Here is a 14889-nt window from a genome sequence, read left to right on the forward strand (position 1 = left end):
CGCATTTTCAAACATGGTATACTTGAGCATTAAAAATGTACACAATAACATTAAAAGATAGAGGTGGGAAATGTCCATTATTACTTCCTTTGGCCTTGTAATTTGCTACAAGGTCTTTAGGAGCATGCCTTATCTGAAACAAACATTAATAGAATTATTATTGTTTGGTGTATGGATCATTAGATGTTTAGCATTAAGTGTAGGATCTACTTTGTCAGCACAGTTTAACATCACGATGCTCTTCCACAGAAAGTCAAACAGCAGTTAAGTATGTTTTTGACAAAAGAGCAATACAAGTTTTTCTGATCTCAGAATGAATACTGTCTAGAAATGGAAGGGCCCTGGCAGAGCCTGAATTTAACACTATCACTGAACTTCTGCTTTTCTACTGTCCTCTGTATGTGAATATAATATCTGTAAAGCCGGTTTCATTTTGATGTCAAGTAAGTCAATTACATTCTTATTTGTTATAACACAGGAATGCCTCTGACCTTGTAAGATAGATGTCTCTTCCAGAGAAAAAGTTAAGAAAGAATACTCAACAAAGGTATATAGTAGGATTATCGGCAATTTGAGTATGAAAAGCAAGAAAATAAGTGCCTAATTCTAATAGTCTACAACAGTACTGTAACTGCTCTACTTGAGTCACGTGGTTTTACCTTTAAAATCACAACATTTCATCATCTTCAGTTTCAAGATGGAAAAACAACCAATTAAGTGCTAAAGAATTTCAAATCAGGCTTGCTTATTCTCAAAATTAACAAGTTCTGTTTTTTTCCCTATCTGACTATCAAATTCAGTTCCTTTGGAGGACAAATGATGCACTTAGAATGTTGAACATGCCATTCAACGCTGTGCATTTACTCTATGTAACTCTGCCACAAAACCTGAAAATTAAACGTCCCTTAGATTTAACATTTCAAAGTTTTAATTGGATATAGTAAGAAGCATTGAGAAAAATGGAACACCATGCAGAATACATAGTGGTCCAATATCATATGCAGCTAAATAAAGGAGACCTAACATTTTAAAGTTTTTCTGCCACTCTGACAGCATCTTCATAGGGCTAATGAGAATTTCTTTTGCAATGCACTGAGCTATCTACAAAGCTGTATAAGAACTAAGGGTTATTATTAGGGATGGGAAAGGCCTATTAGATCATCTGTCTGTCTATGATATAACAGAAAATGACAGTGATTTACTGCTGTGATTTGACAGAGACATTTGTAAAAATGTCCTGTCCTCTAAAGTCTCCACAAGTTTCAGTGCTGAGGATTCAATAAGCTGGATGGCTTACTAACTTCATCAGTCTCCAGCTTGAATGAAGCATATAGAGGTATAAATATACCCATTTCAGGATTACTTTTCCATATCCTTCCTTCAATTTCTATTTTTTTTGAAGAAGGAATGAATAATCCTCATGAATAGCACGTCAAGCTTTACAGAACGGGTCTTCCACTCTCTAGCTGTGGGGCACTTGCATCTCACCCTTTTCAAGGCAATAGCATAGCATTACTCCTGCTTGTGGCTGTATATTATGTAGTAGGGAGGCTGTTGTGCATCTTGATGGTGTTTTCCAGTAGACTTCCAACACAGAAGCCACACACAAAACAATTTACCTCATGACTCACTTTGATATAATCAAGCATCCACCATGTAATCTATGTATGGTGGATGCCTGCTCAGATAATGCATACAGTCTTATGTGGTGGCAGTTGCAAGAGGTCTGCAGAACTGTTGGCAGATCAAAGATCTGTCTCCTCATGGAATAAGGCTATGCTCCCCCACTGCAAAATAATTGTTTTTTGCTCTTCTCTATATTCCCTTAAATTTCTTGGAATGTTTGCTAGAACAGGTTTTCAATTTAAGTGCCAATATAACAAAATGTCTGAAGGGAAATCAGTGGAAGTATTCAGAAGATGACTCTCAGTATGATTCATACTGCTGTGATCAAAGAAGAGGTCTGTCTGGCCGTCTGTACTGCAGTGATAACAGATATTGGATGCAGTGTGTACTCAGATAAAGTTAATGGCAGTGATATCTGGTAGATGACACAGAGGAGCAAACTCCTGTCATCTGTTTTTTAACACTCTGTGCCCAAACCATTATATGTCAGACTTGGTAAAAGTGAATAACCTTTCAGTATCTACCATTCTTCCCTCCCATGCCCTCAGTCATATGAGACTGAAGGACTGCTAGATAAATCACCTCAGTATATTCACAAGGACAGCAGAGCTAAAAGCAGCCAGGGGAAAAAGAATTCAAGGTATGTAGCTCATTAGTAGTGGCCTCCCTAATATTTAGCAGTCATTGTGCAGATCCATACATTCCCAAAGTATTCCCACAGTCAATTTTATGCTTACATAAAGCCTTGTACCTTAAAAGTGCTTCACCAGCATAAGTATATTAATAAGACCTCTCCCAGATGTGAATGCAGTGTCAGAGAGGTGCCATTCAAATTTCAGGGCTGTGAGAGGTAGAGCTTCAAATATTTCATTAAACCTTCATCCTCTGCCATCAATTTCAAGCCAATTTAGAAAAAAGGATGGAAAGTACAGTGGAGCTTTATGAGCAAAAAGAAGACTAACTGCCTGTAAAATGATTTTGCCCTCTATGATTGCAGTGTTAATTGAATTGTATATTCTGTGATGTGCACCAACTGCATTTGACAGAAAGTGAAACAAAAATAATATTTTTGTACCTAGACTGTTCTTTCAAAGTGACTGGTGACAGTTGCCACTGATGTGCTTCGCTATGTATTTTGTTCAGCGGTCATCATTAAAATATTAAGGATGGTTTGGCATCTGATACTTAATTGCAAATATATTAAAATCCTACTTGGTGTTAGGTTGTGAAGAATTGACAAACTTACCTAAGTGCTGTAAGGGCAAAAAATGAAATAAACCAACTCATTCTTCAAGTACTGCAGACCGTGTCCAGATGTGCTTTTCAAGGGCAAATTCATTATGTAATTATAACATGTAGAAGTCTAAAAAAAGATTTATTTTCATACAATAGAACTACATTTGTCATACATTTGTGGATGAAATCCAGTTGCTCAGGTTTTAATTTGGTTTTTATCACGTTTTCGTAGAATTAGTAAGCCAGACCGCCATATGATGTTTACACTCACTGCCAAGAGACAAGCATGTGTCTGTTGCCACACATCTGGCCTAAGTAAATCATGTTAGTCTTTGTATGTGCAGTAATTCCAGGGTATTTGTCAAGCCAGGATACTTCCTGGTTGTAGCTATACCTGCTGTCAATTCTGCAACATCTGCTGTGGCAGTTGTTAGGTTTATGAAGATGGGACCCCTCCCATCCCTCTCTGTACCCTATTTATTATTGCAGAAAATACACCAGAATGTGTTTGGCATCTCCACTGTGAAGCAGGGTCTGGGACATCGAAGATGGTGAGTACTTGGCAGTAGTCAAATATGGAAATAGGAATGACATTTTGTGTGAAACACAGCTCCCGAACCACTGACAGATGGAAGTTTCTTGGTAGGGACTTCTTTCCAAATTGGACTAAGCAGTTCTTTGAATCAGACTCACCATATATATATGCCAAAAGGAGAGATTCTGTAAGAGAGCTAAAAGTGGAGATCTTTTGGATTAAATATTCCTCGTTTACTTACATCTTGAGTAACTGGTTTCTGTGGAGTCACTTTTTTTGCATCGGTAGAATCATAGAATGGTAAGGGTTGGAAGGGACCTTTAGAGATCATCTAGTTCAACTCCCCTGCCAAAACAGGTCCACCTAGATCAGGTCACACAGGAACATGTCCAGGTGGGTTTTGAAAACCTCCAGAGAAAGAGACTCTACAGCCTTCCCTGGGCAGCCTGTGTCAGGGCTCCCTCACCATCACAGTAAAATAGTTTTTTCTCATGTTTAAATTGAACTCTTTGTGTTCCAGCTTCTGTTCCTTACCCCATCTCCTGTCACTAGATACAACAGAAAAAAGGAATGTCCCAATCTCCTGACATCCACCATTTATATATTTGTAAATATTAATGAGATCCCCCCACTCTCCTGGAACTCCAAAAAAGGCCCTATCAAAAAACAAAAAGTATCTGAAATGTGAAGAAGGTGAGAGCAGAAGCTCAAATAGGAACTAAGAAAAACTAGTTTCTTATAGCTGACATGATTTTCTTGCAAATATATTTGCATAGACAAATGACAAAACATGTAGAAATATATATGTCAGTTAACTTGTGCTCTGAAAGCACAAGTACATTTTGTTTCTTCTGCAAAGTATTCAAAGCTCTCGTAATACTCTTATAATAACTAAACACTTTAAGATTCATTTCTTTTAATTACCTTCTCCTGTTTTAATAAAAAGTGTTTTCCAAGTCAGAATGCAGTTTTGGAAGTAGTTCACATTGTTCAATATCTAGTTCAAGCAATATTATCATTGTTTTGCATTATCAGGATATGAATCTTATGAAGGAACCAAATGACTGAATCAGGTCTTACTGTGGATGTGAGCCAGAAAACTGAGGAGGTAATGTTCTATGCCACAAGACAGGTGAAGCTTCACACTAATCTATATCATGTTAAGATATGAAAATATAATTTCTGTTCTAAAAGCTTCAAGTTATACAAAAATGGTAAAGTTTCAATTCCTCTTTGTGCAGCATTTGGTTTATTTTATGTGTTTTGAAACAGAAAAGCATGAAACACTTTGATATCACATGGAAACAGTGCAATAAAAGTCTAGTCTGATACTTAAGTTTGGAAGAATTAATACACTGTGATTTCACATTTCTAGCTTTCTAATATGCTGATACCTTAAAGGAATGGGTCCTTTGAACAGCAAAATTCCTCTTCCTCTTTCTTTTATTTTCATCTTTAGCTCTAAGAGCAGAAGAAAAATGCCCCACATAACATGGGTACCAATGTCACAAGCAGTAAGAGAGTCTCGCAAATGCTGTCACTATGAAAAAATGCCTTGTGGAATAGTCACAATGTAGCAGTGGCTACACACAATAAACAGTAGAAGAAAGCCATCTGAAAATACAGTCTTCAGAAACAATCAAAAAGGCAGGACTGAAATGTACCAGTTTTGAAAAACTGAGAAGGCTGCATGGCCCAGCATCTGCTGAATTTTTCACTTGTAGTCTAAATGCAATATTCAGACTTGCAATCTATATGCAATATTCAAGTTTTTGTCACTTATATTGAGATTTAATTCAAAGACTGTCCCTTTAATTACAGAAAATAAGGTTTGAATCCAAAGCAGCTTACTAGCTGAATTAGACAACAAGGAACTCATATTCAGATTCCTTCTTCTCACAGAAGAGAACTGAAGCCCACTGTGCCTTCCAACTACTATGAGTAGGCAGATATTATCTAGCAATAAAAAGGAAAAATAATGTAAAACTGAGCACAAAATGGCCTTATAATAAGCAAAAAGGTGGATGTGCCAGTATGAACAGACTCACAGGATGAAAATTCAGTGAAGAAATATTTCCAAAACGTGTCTTGTGTACATGTAGCTCTGTGCCTACTAAATAATGAACCCACAGGATGTTGGCAAAGAGAAGAAAATAAAAAAGGCAATTAATATTTGAGTGAGATGCTGTTCCGAGGCCTTTGTCAAATGCATATTTCTAATAAATGGATATTATTGCATAGCAGCTCAATAAAACTCTAAGGTATTTCAGTGAAAACCTGCCATTATCTTGATGCACAATAAGGTGCCTTGAGATGCAAACACTGAGAATGATTAGAGCCACAAAGAAGACTAAGTGCACACTGCTCTTGTAATTCAAATGCAAATTGTATGTATGGAAACTGCATCAAGAAAAAGTCAAACTCGTGAAAACTTTCTTAATATGTTGCATAAAGTATCAGAAAGATTGAAAATAGGATTAGCAAAGGAGAATATACCACTCAATGAGCTTTGGAAAAGATGCTTATCAAAAATTTATCAAGTGAAGTAAGTCTGAGAAATGCTGATAACAGATGGGAGCTGTCTTGGAAAAAAAAAAAGTGCTGCTACTTTGATTGTTTCTCTAGCTGAGGATAAAACTATCCTGGGGGAAAGAAAAAGTTCATTTTTCTTACCTCTTCCTTCTCTGCACTTTGCAAGTCTCTCCATTCCTCAGTGACATGACCAAAGTCCACTGTGTTCATCGCAACCTTATATTCCCCAATGATATCATGTTTGGAAAAACGATCAAAGTCATAAACTGCCATCACTAAAGTTTTTCCACCCAGCTCAGAGTATGGCACCTGCAAAAAAGAGAAAATGACAAACTTCATATCTCAGACAATAAAGATCAGCCCACTACAATGCAAATCTATTTCTTCGGTTTATCAGCTGTCATCTCAGGTAAATTGAACTGCAGAGAAAATTATGAGGTGTATTTGTTTCAGAGTCACTAGACACAGTACTTTTTGAGACCAGGGTCTGGCACTCGATAGAACAATGTGGCAGCTCACTCATCACTCCTCGGGTTTTTCTCATTCTATTTCAAATCATTTTATAGGTGATGAAACTGAAACAGGAAGCCCAATTATTTGCACTGAAGACACATGAACTTTTCACACAATGGTATCTTTTCCTCAATACATCAGCTGTCATCACCCAGAAATGAGAAGCTCCTAGACTGATGAAAAAAACAATACTGGCTTACTGTATTTGACACAAAGTAATTAGACATGAAATAGTTATTTTACAGTACCACTGCCTATTACTTACAAGGACGTATTTTTCACAGACTCACATAGAATCTTAAGGGTTGGAAAGGATCTCGAAACAACTCCCTGCCAGAGCAGGACCTCCTAGAGTAGGTCACACAGGAACTCATCCAGGTGGGTCCTCACACAGGACTCATCCAGTCCAGAGGAGACTCTACAACCCATCTGGGCAGCTTATTCCAGTGGTCCCTCACTTGAACAGGGAAGAAGTTTTTCCTTATGTTTCTTTGGAACCTCTTATGTTCCAGCTTCTACCCATTGCCCTGTGTCCCATCATTGGACATCACTGAGAGGAGCCTGGCTCCATCTTCCTGACACATGCCCTTTACATATTTCTAAACATTCATGAGATCACTCCTCAGTCTCCTCTTCTCCAAGTTAAAGAGCCCCAGCTTTCTCAGCTTTTCATCATAAGGGAGATGCTTCACTCCCTTCATCATCTTGGTGGCTCTGTGCTGGACTCCCTCCAGCAGCTCCCTGTCCTTCTTGAACTGAGGAGCCCAGAACTGGATACAATATCCCAGATGTCATCTTAAGAGGGCAGAGTAGAGGGGGAGGAGAACCTCTACTCACCACATCCTTTCTAATACACCCCAGGATGCCATTAGCCTTGTTGGCCATGATGGCACATTGCTGGCTCATGCTCATCCTGCTGTCCACCAAGACCCCCAGGTCCCTTTCCCCTATACTACTCCCTAAGAGTTCATTCCCCAGCCTGTACTCCTACATGGGGTTCTTCTTTCCCAGATGCAAGAGTCTACACTTGCCCTGGTTGAATTTCATTAGATTTCCCCCTGCCCAACTCTCCAGCCTGTCCAGGTCTCGTTGGATGGCAGCACAGCCTTCTGGTGTGTCAGCCACTCCCCCTAGTTTAGTATCATCAGCAAACTTGCTGACAGTGCCCTCTGTTCCCTCATCAAGATCATTAATGAATGTATTTAACAGCATCGGTCCCAGCACTGATCCCTGAGGGACTCCACGAGATACAGGCCTCCAACAAGACCCTGCCCCAATGACACAACCGTCTGCCTTCTTCCCTTCAACCAGTTAACAATCCACCTCACTACCTGATCATCCAGCCCACAGTTTCTCAGTTTTGGTGCGAGGATGCCATGGGAGATGGTATCAAATGCTTTACTGAAATCGAGATAAACCACATCCACTGCACTACCACCATCTATCCACCTGGTTACATCTTCATAAAAGGCTATCAAGTTGGACAAACATGACTTCTCTTTGGTAAAGCCATGTTGACTGCTAATGACTCTCTTGTCCTTTAAATGCCTGGAGACAGCACCTAGGATAAGTTGTTCCATCACCTTTCCAGGGATGGAGGTGAGACTGACTGGTCTGTAGTTACCCAGCTCCTCCTTCTTGCCCATTTTGAATACTGGAGTGACATTTGCTTTCCTCCACTCCTCAGGCACCTCTCTTGTTCTCGACAACTTAGTAAAGATGATGATGAGTAGTCCAGCAATGACTTCTGCCAGCTCCCTCAACACCCACAGGTGCATCACATTGCAGACACTAAGATGCTTTCTAAGTCACAGAGTGGAGTCAGAAAATGTGGTGGCAGAAGGCCAAGTTCTGACTAATTCTCCAGCTGTTCTGATGTGTTTCAGACAGATGCTGTGTGTTAGGATGCTTATGAGTCACATTTTTAATATTCAGATGAAGATGCACAGTTCAGGTAAGCTATACTTGAGTGGCTGCCTGGAGAGGTCTGATTTAGGAGTTGTTTGGGCTTACGTTGAACACTTGGTCAATATTCTGCAAGCATAAATGGTTTCCATGGGCTTCAGTAAACATTTATCTATTAATTGTCTATATAAAAAGAGAAATGAAAACATGGCATTATCATTGGCCTTGTTAATCTCTGTGTGTTCCAGTCTGTTTAAACCCTAGGACTGTTGTCTTTTGTTACTGTTCAACTTAGCTTGCTTTTTAGAATACTTACTAGTCGCATGAGTAGTTTTCCTTTTTCATAAAACGTTATACAATGTTTAAAAGAAGCTTTTCAAGTTGAGAGCCAGCTTCAGCTTCCATTACTGAGTACAATAGTTTCAGTGGGTTCAGGGTTCTATATTGTAGTAAATACTACAGCAGAATTTATTGTGATTCTGTAAATTATTTGTAGCCTCTAAAAAGATACAGAAGGCAAATGTATATGGAAGGCAAAATTCTAAATAATTTCGCTTTCCTTTTTACACAGCCTTGAAAACAGGAGAAATGTTCTAAAGTTTCTTTCTCCACCATTTAATATACCACTTAATGGATTCTGGACATTTAGAATGCATGCCAAGACTCCATTTATCATCATTTACTTTTTTTTTTTAATCATTAACTTCACCTCAGGTATTTTAACTACCTTACTTTTTGAAGAAGATTTAGTGGCAGTGCTTCCTTCATTCATTACCCCTGAAGAAGTGGCAGCCTCCAGCTTTGTTCACAACTACCAAGTATGTTTTGAGGTCTGGTGAAGGATTGCTCCCTCTGCCTGCTTTCTGCTCTGCTCAGAGATACTCAGCCTCTTAATGCAGGTGAGACTTTGGTAGAAAGAGTGTTTTTCTGTCACAGATATGTCACTCCTCTAGACATGAACCATCTTCCCACTTTGGGGCTGAGGAGAGTCCCTCTGCCAGACTGGTGTAGTCCAGCTGGGATTTCTCTGTTTCCTTTTAGCAGCACAGTGTACAGTGCAGGTATACAGTTCAGACAGCTGGAGCTTAATGAACACCTGCACCCTGGAATGGCACCATGGATGTCTGGGAAACAGAGGTGAAAAGGGGACTAACACAGAGAAGCACCCAAAGAAGAGACAGAATGAGGTCCAGGGCTCAAGATGCAATATAGCAGAAATGTAACCCATCTCATCCCCATTAGTCTTTCTTTGGGACAAAGGCAGACAGCTCAAAGCCGTGCCCTGGGGACCGGTAACAAAATGGGTCTCAGCTGCCTGATGGGCAGTTCTGCCAAAGAGAGATGGGAGGGAAGCCGTTTGAAGCTGTGCATCACCTGAAGTGGATCACAGAAGTAAGGCTCTGCCCAAGTAAATGAGATATTGTCCGTAGTTCCCATGGAAGTTATTTATTACTTTTGCAGCACTAGTTAAACGGCCGCTTGTATTTTTCACCGTAGTCCCCAGAACCATGATGGTACTTGGCATGCCCTGTTGTTTTCCTCTTGAGTACAGACCACAGTGTCCAAGGGACAATTAGTATCGTATTGGGATGCACTTAAACACTCTGTCAGGTCTTATGTGGAGAACAAACTTTATTCGGGAGCATAAAAATCGAATATTAAAAATGTGACTTAAAACAAGTGGACATTATAGCCCAGGAGTGGAGGATCTGATTTATAATGTATGCCTTCATCTTAGATGACAGCATTATTGGTTCTTTCTTTTCTTTTGTGAGCTGCATGGGAATCTGTAATTTATAACTCTGTTTTCTTTTAAATACTCTCTCAGGAAAGCTCAAGGAAAAAATAACTCCCCACAAAAGATTATTTTTATGAACATCTTCAAGGGAAAAAATAAGATTATATATGCAGTAGTAGTTCTGGCCTCCAGGGATATCTTTCTCATTGAATGATTACATAGCCTGAGTCTTTCACTGTTCCTGTTTTCAATCTGCAGCTGTCATTACAGGACTGTGCATAGAGAGAGAGAAAGGCCTAAAGTAACCACAGAGGAATGTATATGAAGACAAACTCTATGAAACATGCTGGATAGTATTCCTTTATCATATTTAACTGGACTAAAGCTTCAGTTTTAGAAAAAACACTATTGATAGCTCCTGTTGGAATGACTTAAATATTGCAATGTAAGGCTTAGCCACATTTCCTTAATTCATATGCTATTAAACCTGATTTCTTTTAATATGTAAAGTAGCATGGCAAAGAATTACTATGACAAAGTCTAGCAAGATTAATCTGCCACATTGTCCTTCATCCATTTACCTTCCTGGAGTTTTAATTTATTTTTGAGGGGAAAAGAAATGGTATACTGAAATTCATAAATCAGGCTACATAGCTATTTAAAGAAAATGCTAGTCTGGTGAAATTTACCTGACATTTGTCAGTGTCACTGTTTACTGACTTTCTTGTAAATTTTATCCAGCCATAAAATACAGGCTCAGATTGTCATACATCAGGAGAATCAAAGTGCCTTAAATAACTGTGCCTTTTACACCTACAGAGGTCTGACCCTACGTTACACCACTTTCATCAGGAGATTCAGTATCACAGGTTTCTACAACGTGAAAAATCACTATGCTGCAATTACCAATTAACTAAGATATCTAACTCTGAAGCCAAGAACGATACATAGTAATTAACTAAAAAAGGTTCAGTAATCAAAAAATACCTTGAATGTAAATTGCTCATTGAAAACAGGATTAAGAGTCTTTCTGTGAACTTTTGTCTCGTATTTCTTCTTCTTATCAGGCAGCAGGAAAACTTTCACATAGGGATCAGATGTACCACCCATATCTAATGCAGGCAGCTCAGCTGCTTGAATAATCCCAACTAGAAGCTGAAAAGACAGAAATCCAGCAGATTGAAATTTCAAATAGATATTTATATATATATAAAAAAAACTGTAACAGAGAAACACACATGCAGATTCTATTTCTAGTATATGAAAAACTATTCCCCCCCTGCTTCAAAGAAGGCAAATGAAGCGATACTATAGATTTTAGAAAACCAATTATGGCAGATGCAGACTGTACAAAGGCTGTTTTTAAGCAGAAAAGAGGTTTTCAAAGGGCAGTTGATTACAGCTAAATACAGACTTCATCTTTTTAAAGACTGCAATCAAATAACTTTCAATTGCTCTCTCCTCTTGTGCATTATTTTTCTATGCTGGGCATCATGAATAGAAATCACATTATTAAACAATCAAGAATGTCTAATTTTGACTACAAAATTTGTATTCTAAATCCTCAACATGTAACCTTCCGCTCAGCCAAATACAAAAAGGTGATATATCAAATGCAAATCCTCAGGCAGAGAGCTTTATTGAAAATAAATGGATCTGGCAGTCCTCCTTTATATTTAACTCTTGCTATGTATACAAATGGGTTTAGGTAGTAAACTAAGGACAGCATTTTCAAAAAATATCCCATGAAAACTAACCTTTGGTAATTAAATCCTAATAACAATTCATAATCTCATTGCAAAACAGAAAATTAGTTTCCTCATTCTATTACACACTTTAAAAAGAAGAGTGAAGCATTTGAAACAATAATGATTTAGTGTTATAAGTGGTTATGTTTTATATTACATGTTATGTTATACTATATCTAGAACTTTGATCCTGTATTAGGCCTCATCAGCATAATGGAGATGAGAGAAAAAAAATACTTTGAATCTTGTTTCATAGACACAGAAGTAAGGTAAACATTCAAGTGACTCTTCAAAGTCAGTCTGGAGACAAGATATTAAGAACTGGGAACGAAATCTGAGAATATTTTCTTCTAAATCAGTGCTTCAGTCACAATATATTTGCTTCTCTCACAGATGAATTGTTTGAAATTGGAAACAGAAGTTCTAACAATTGGAATACAGAACAATACAGTCAATGCAGAGAAGAAGCTTCTGGGAGATTCCTCAAAGTTGGGCTTATTTGTACCAGTTTTAAATTCACAGTATAACCTACAAGCTTTTTGACCTATAGGACTCCTAAGCTCCATGAAACATTTTCCTTTAGCTGTAAAAAACACTTCTCCTTTTCTGTCTTATTGCGATTCCAGATTCATAACAGTTCATAAATACGTGGATAGGCTCGGGATCTATATCAAGTCTTTCATATCAAAGACTGAAAAACAAGTCTATGACTTAGTTAACAGAGTGGAAAAACAATTCAATTCCCTTTTAAAATTTCTGTCTCTAAACCTGAAGCATTGTGCTCTGGAAAGTACATTAGTTATGTTGCCTCTATTCTTAACCCTGTGCAATATATCTTAGCCAGATTGTTGGTCTGTAGTTTCATGCCACTGCGCTATACTAACATAATCCCCTCTTCTACTCTTACATCATCTGTCCTCTGACAAATTCCAATCTGCGACATAGTTTAGAGCTGCAAAATAAAATAGGAATACATAACTTAAATAATGTATAACTTTAATTAAACAGTACACAGTTTTACAGATTTGTTCCTCTCCCATTCTATTTCCCTTTGTAAAATTTAGTTCACAAAATCAACCTCTCCTTTAATAAAAGTCAGACAAAAAGTTAGTTTTCATATTCCAAGGAAACTGAAATCCATTTGTCAGAACACATTTGCAGCTTTTTCTTTCCTCCTCTTTAGATATTCTGCTTCTGAAAGGTCTAACACTTCAGACTGATTTCATACTGATTTCAAGGCGGATCAATGTGACTCATCATATGGCATGGGAATTTGCTCTGGGAGTTAAGGAAAAGCTCCTTCAACTACAGGTTCTTGAAAGGCTTCAGAATTCTTTTTGGCTCCTGCCTTGAAAAACAAGCATCAGTAGTCAAAAGATGGTTGAAAGGACAGGGAAATACTATGTATTACCCTAGCTCATAGCTGTGTGTAAATTCTATGCTGTTTTTCTTGATTTCTCTTATTTTTCCTTGTTTTGCAACAGGTACGTGTACTGCATTCCACGAATAGCATCAAATAAATATCTGAATGTGTAAATAAATCTCAAGTACACATGGAAGTAATTTCAGATAAAGAATAGGAATTAAGAGGGTTTTAAGTTCAGTAGTCATATCTTTCCCTAAGCAGAGAAGAATGGTGTGGTTTTGACTGAAGTTGTCAAAAAGTGAAATGCAGGATATGTATTCTAAAATTCACTGAAAGACACCCAGTAGAAGTGAAGAAGTGAGATGTGTTTGTGTACTCCAGTCCAAAGTTAGCAAAGTGAGTTTATATGTGGGGCTGTGAATTGATACAATTAACAAAAGTGATCCCAATCACATGAAGAGGCCAGGGAGAATTAAATATGAGTTAGTTCAGATTGTGACCAGACCTGTTATGTATGCCGAAACTTGGTATTACCAGTTTCAGAGTAGGGTACTGAAGGAATATTAGTCCTTGACTGGAAAGATTCTTCTTGTTCAACTTTCCAAGGGGGTTTTTTTGTAGCTAGAATTTTTTATTTGAAATTTTGTTCCAAACTACAGTTTTGCTTGGTTAGCAGGTGTACTTTCAGTGATAGCAAAAGAACCTTATAGTTAATAAGGCAAAGTGCACACCTGATGCAGGGAGAGAAGCTTACTTCTGGCAATCCTATCAACCTGCTACAATACCCACAGTGTATCAATTTCTGTACCTCTCTTTTTCCTCATGTCTTTTGTTTCCTTACATTTTAAATATCTGAAGGTTGAAGCTATGTTTTATTGTCTGCATGCAGACTCCACAACTGACATGTGGGCTGACACTGATTGGTGATGGCTTAATATAAGTTATTAATAACCATTAGATAAAACTGCCTCTTCAGTTTTGATAAAATATATATTTTACTAGTACCTCTGTCACTCATTTGCAGACTTGCTTCCTCCCTTTACTTCATGTAAGCAGTAAGGATTTCAGAAATATCTACTGTAACTGAATGTATTGCTTCCACAGGCATAAACAAAATGTTACATAGGTTGGTTGCTTCAAACCTGATTGTTCTGGAAGTCATAATCCAAAGAATATTGGATTTTCCCTAGTTTCTCCACTTCTTTGGGTTCTTCTTTCTCTTCCCCATCAGTCAGCCCGGTCTCAGCATCGTCATCCTTAAGAGCCTAGAAAGAAGGAATGCAATGTTCATAAATATAGCAAACTCTTAAGAACCAGTTTAAAATAGACACTGTCCTCAAATCTATTTTAAAGCCATTAAAAGCAAGCATGACAGCAGAAATCCAAGTATGCAATCTACATATATATTTATACTATCGAAGTGGCTCAGAAGATGTTAAACATCAGCAAGCAAGCAATGGAAGTAGGAAGAAAGCCTCTGGGACTATTACAAGCAACGATTGTTATAAAACCTGAAAGTGGAAACAAAATATCAACTCGATATAAAAAAATTCTTCTGGGCTCACGCTGGCTCTTAAAGAGGCACGAGGAGGCAAACATGCTATTAAATAAGCAAAGTCACACATTCATTCAACTTAAGAATATCTTGGCAATGTCAAACCTGGTTGTGCATGCTGTGAATTGTTTGCAA

The 14889-nt window shown here is 38.0% G+C and overlaps 1 protein-coding gene across 3 annotated transcripts in view; it reads right to left on the reverse strand.

Annotated features, from left to right (window-relative positions):
- The window catches only part of SYT1 (synaptotagmin 1), a 350831-nt gene that overhangs the window by 71575 nt on the left and 264367 nt on the right, over positions 1-14889 (reverse strand). For 2 of the 3 annotated variants that reach the window (XM_061994205.1, XM_061994045.1), the window contains 3 exons: positions 14342-14464; positions 11073-11240; positions 6071-6238 (listed from right to left, as the gene is read on the reverse strand). In XM_061994205.1, the coding sequence (XP_061850189.1) occupies positions 6071-6238; positions 11073-11240; positions 14342-14464 (459 nt within the window). The remainder of the gene's footprint in view (positions 1-6070; positions 6239-11072; positions 11241-14341; positions 14465-14889) is intronic. The other variant, XM_061994125.1, reaches the window with a different exon arrangement.

The sequence above is a fragment of the Colius striatus genome, chromosome 1 (assembly GCF_028858725.1).
Source record: "Colius striatus isolate bColStr4 chromosome 1, bColStr4.1.hap1, whole genome shotgun sequence".
NCBI classification, from domain to species: Eukaryota; Metazoa; Chordata; class Aves; order Coliiformes; family Coliidae; genus Colius; species Colius striatus.